Genomic DNA, 3,877 nt, shown 5'->3' with positions numbered 1-3,877 from the left:
TCTGGTCTTTCCTGCAAAGCTCAGACCTAGTGACAGTGACATTCACACAGGGGGGAAAGCTGGGAGCCCTGCCCAGGCCTTCCCAGAGGCTGGCCAGAGGGTCTGGCTGGGTCCTGCACAACCTCTGCCAAAATGAACCACCCTCACCACCAGCCACCAAGGGCCCTGTCCTGGTCACCTGGCCCATAGTGGGGTAAATGCAGCAGAGAGCACAGGGCACTGCTGCAGGGCAGTGTAGGGGAGGTGGGAGAGCCTCCCGTGCTGAGGGCAGGAGGGTGTGTGTACACATGTGTACAGGCATGTGTGTGAGGGCTGTGTATCTGTACATGTGTATATAGGAGATATGTGTGCTGCTTGTGTGTACTGAAGGGTGTGTGCACGTGTGTGTGTCTGTGTATGGGAGGTGTATGTGTATCCAGCTGTGCGTGTACACGTGTGTGAGGTGCATGTGTATAAGAGGGTGTGTGCAGGGTGTGAGCACCTGTGTGTCTAGCTCAGGGGTTCTCAAACTACGGCCTGCGGGCCACATGCGGCCCACTGAGGACACTGACCCAGCCAACCGGGTGTTTTTGCTGCTGCTGCCTGTCATGTTTAGCAGCCAACTCTTCCCGGGCCCACAGTCCGGCCCTCCCATGGTCTGAGGGACAGTGAACTGGCCCCTTGTTTAAAAAGTTTGAGGACCTGTGATCTAGCAGGTCTGTGCAGGTGCTGTGTTACTGGGTGTGTTTGTGGGCACACATGCCTGAGGAGGTGTGTGTGTAGGTGTGTGTAGGCAGCTGTCTGTGTGGCTCTTTTCACTGGAGAATGAATTTAGAAACCAACATCTAGGGTGGTGGGGAGTTTCGGTGTATGAGACACCTTTGAGGGAGAAACACAATTGTAAGAGGAACTTTACAGAACAAATGTAATCAGTGTAACCTGGTTCTTTGTACCCTCAATGAAGCCCCAACAATTTAAAAAAAAAAGAAGCCACTACCTGGGTGCTGGGTGTGCTCAGTGGGGAGCAGGGATGGGATGGCCAGGGACCTCCACTTGGGGGACGTCAAGGAGAAAACTGGCAGGAGAGGGAGGGAGGTCGGGTTCGACGTAGGGTCTACCAGCCCTGGAACCTGAGCGCAAACCCTTCAAGTGACCCCACCTGAGCCCACAAGCTGGATATTTGGATCTCATTCATGTGGCCAGACACACGCTATTAGGAGTCGCTATGTCTTCAGCGACACCAGGTCACCTTGTTCTTTGTGATGCCCAATAGTAGTGGCTGCATCTCGGGCAGGATGGGAGCCCCGCGCTGACGCGAAGGTGCTTGCGTCTTCTGGTCCCCTCTTGCTCCGTGTTCAGCATTGTGCCATTCTCATCCCAGGTCTGGCTGACAGCTCCCTGAGCCCAGGAGAGGGGAGAAGTGGGCAGGAGCAGGTGTGGGCGTGGGAGCCTGTGCTGTGCCCTCAGGACCACCGTGAGCTCCGTTTCCTTGGGAGAGGCCCGGAGGTTAGGGGAGGGCCTGCTCAGGAAGGCCACCACTCCTTGGCCACCCTGGCTCCTGGGTGTGGCGGGGCCCTCCTGTGCCACTGCCTTCTGTGTCTCCTGTAGGCACAATCATGGTGTTGGACAATGCGGCTCCTGAGAGGGGCCTGGGTGGGCTCCAGCCAGGCCTTGGCTGTCTGTTGGCTTCTGTCTCCAGCATCAGGCCCACAGGTGCCAGAGCCGGGGGAGGGTCCTCTTGATGACTCCAGGCGGGCCCTGTCCCAGCACACCGCCCCCTCCATCCCTGCCCCAGGCCTGAGTTCTCCAGGTGGGCCCAGAAATGGAGCTGAGTGAGAAATGCAGAGGAGCCAGGTCTCTGGGGCTGTGAGTGCCTCCTGGGTCTTCATGTCAACTAGGGGTTGTTAGGAAATGCTCCTCTTATAAAATATGCTGGATTTCTGTGGCTGTTTCCCTCAGGAGGGGCAGGAGTTTGCTGAGAGCAAAAGGTTGCTGTTCATGGAAACCTCTGCCAAACTGAACCACCAGGTGTCTGAGGTCTTCAGTGCCGTAGGTGAGTGGTGGCCCTGGGCCAGGAGAGGGGACCTGTGCTCTGCACCATATCTGCTTCCTGGGTCTCCTTTGCTGGTGTCCAAAGATGCAGGAGAGTGTCTCTAGGGACCCGCTGGGGACCAGGAGAGGTGGGGGGCCCTGGATAAAGGTGGGGAGGCCTGTGGAGCACTTCCTCCCCAGCCAGCCCCCTCTCTGACTTCACAGCCCGAGAGCTCTTGCGGAGACGCAAAAGGGAGGGCCCGGCTCAGGCCAGGGACGCAGCTGTGGCTCTGAGCGGGGGACCCATGAGGCAGGTCAGATGCTGTACCCACTAGAAGCAGCTACTGCAGGAGGGACTGTGGTGAGGACGCTCCCGGCTGGCTGTGATCCTCAGTCACTGGTGTTCCTGAGCCCAGAAGGTTCCCAGAAGTTGGCATCCTTTATAAAGACCACTTCACAAATCCAGTGACAATGTCTTAGGAGGATCCAGGCCAAGTGACTCCCAGAAGAATGTTGGCCTGGACACCACCTGATTCCAGATGCCTGTGTCTGCACTATCTGTATTGTCACACTCTGGGCTGCCTCACCCTTGGACAGAGAGGAATTAAACGGGGCAGAGAAGCAAGGATTGGAAAAACATTTTGATTGCCCTGATGGTTGCAAGATGCTTCTACCTGGCTTGGACGGCGTGCTGGCCCAGTGGCTGGGCCCACCTGCTTCTGGGAGGTGGGAGAGGTGGAACAAGCCCCTTCCACTCTCTCCTTTTGGCTGCACATTTGATAAAGCAAAGTTTCTGCCAACGCTCATGAAGATTCGGAGGCTTAGCCTGAGATGCAAATTGTATCACTTATGCATTTTTATTTGTCTGAAATTTTAACTGCTTTTGACAATCAGGCTTTGGTGTGTTTTCAAGGACAAGGTGGAGGACAGAGCCTAAGGGTTGGTGTGACCACAGGTGTCCTTGTATTTATTCTAGGAGGGCTTGTTCTCAGAAAACAAGGAGGTGGCCCTCCTGCAAAGGCTGTGGAAAGGGTGGGCATGGCCACCTCCCTGGAAGGCACCTGTTCCCAGATGGTGATGCACCTCACCATTGTGACTGCCAGCCTTTACAGAGAAACCTAGATCCCTCTTCGTGGGATAGGGGTGAGCTCCCTGAGAGGGGTGACTCTAGTCACCTGACGTGACAAGGTGCAGGCCTTTCACAGCTGTTTCAAAGGTGGCCTTTTCTTGGAAGGTTCTTGCCTCTGGGGCTGGGATCAGCAGGTGTGAGTTGCACAGGGTAAGACAGACGTTGTCACCTGAGCAGTGCAGCTGCGCCTGTCCCTGTGAGCACGAGCAGAGGGGAACCGAGTGCCCCTCCCATTGTCCCATCTCATCATCACTCCCAAGAGGGCTGTGCAGCCTGCTCCCCCCTGCCGGCCCTCTGCTCTGGCCCTTGTGTGGAGAGCACCTTCCCAGCCACCAGGCTTGACCTCTGGGAGCCTCAGCTTGCTGAATTCTGCCTGGTGAGGCCACTGAGGATGGCCCTGTGCTGGCCCCAGGCCACCCCCCACCTCCATCGGGCCTGGCCTCCTCTGCATCCCAACTGCAGGTGGTAACATCCTTTCTAAAGAGCCTCCAGGGTCCTTTTCCTGACTGGAGGGGGCATCTGTGCCTTTTGGGCCCTGGGGGACCCGGCTTCTGCTCTGGGTAGGTGAAAGCAGCTCTAGTCTTCCTGAGAGTGAGGCTTTCCTGGTGCTTATGTGACCTCAAAGAAACTTCCCAAATGGCCTTTATGGGATAAACACAGACCAGATCTCACAAGGCTCTTTATTGCCACGGTCTTTGAGGAAAGGTAAGGGTAAATAAAGAAAGTAACAGCTTCTGA

At 56.4% G+C, this 3,877-nt stretch overlaps 1 protein-coding gene across 4 annotated transcripts in view; it reads left to right on the top strand.

Annotated features, from left to right (window-relative positions):
- RAB17 (RAB17, member RAS oncogene family) overlaps window positions 1-3,877 on the top strand; it is a 17,248-nt gene extending 13,371 nt beyond the window's left edge. For all 4 annotated transcript variants that reach the window (XM_023518238.1, XM_023518236.1, XM_023518237.1 and 1 more), the window contains 2 exons: window positions 1,939-2,032; window positions 2,236-3,877. In XM_023518238.1, coding sequence (XP_023374006.1) covers window positions 1,939-2,032; window positions 2,236-2,345 — 204 coding nt within the window. In that variant the 3' untranslated portion in view covers window positions 2,346-3,877. The remainder of the gene's footprint in view (window positions 1-1,938; window positions 2,033-2,235) is intronic.

The sequence above is a fragment of the Otolemur garnettii genome, unplaced genomic scaffold (genome assembly GCF_000181295.1).
Source record: "Otolemur garnettii isolate 467f Iridium unplaced genomic scaffold, OtoGar3 scaffold00133, whole genome shotgun sequence".
NCBI classification, from domain to species: Eukaryota; Metazoa; Chordata; class Mammalia; order Primates; family Galagidae; genus Otolemur; species Otolemur garnettii.
This window is presented reverse-complemented; position numbering and strand designations above follow the sequence as displayed.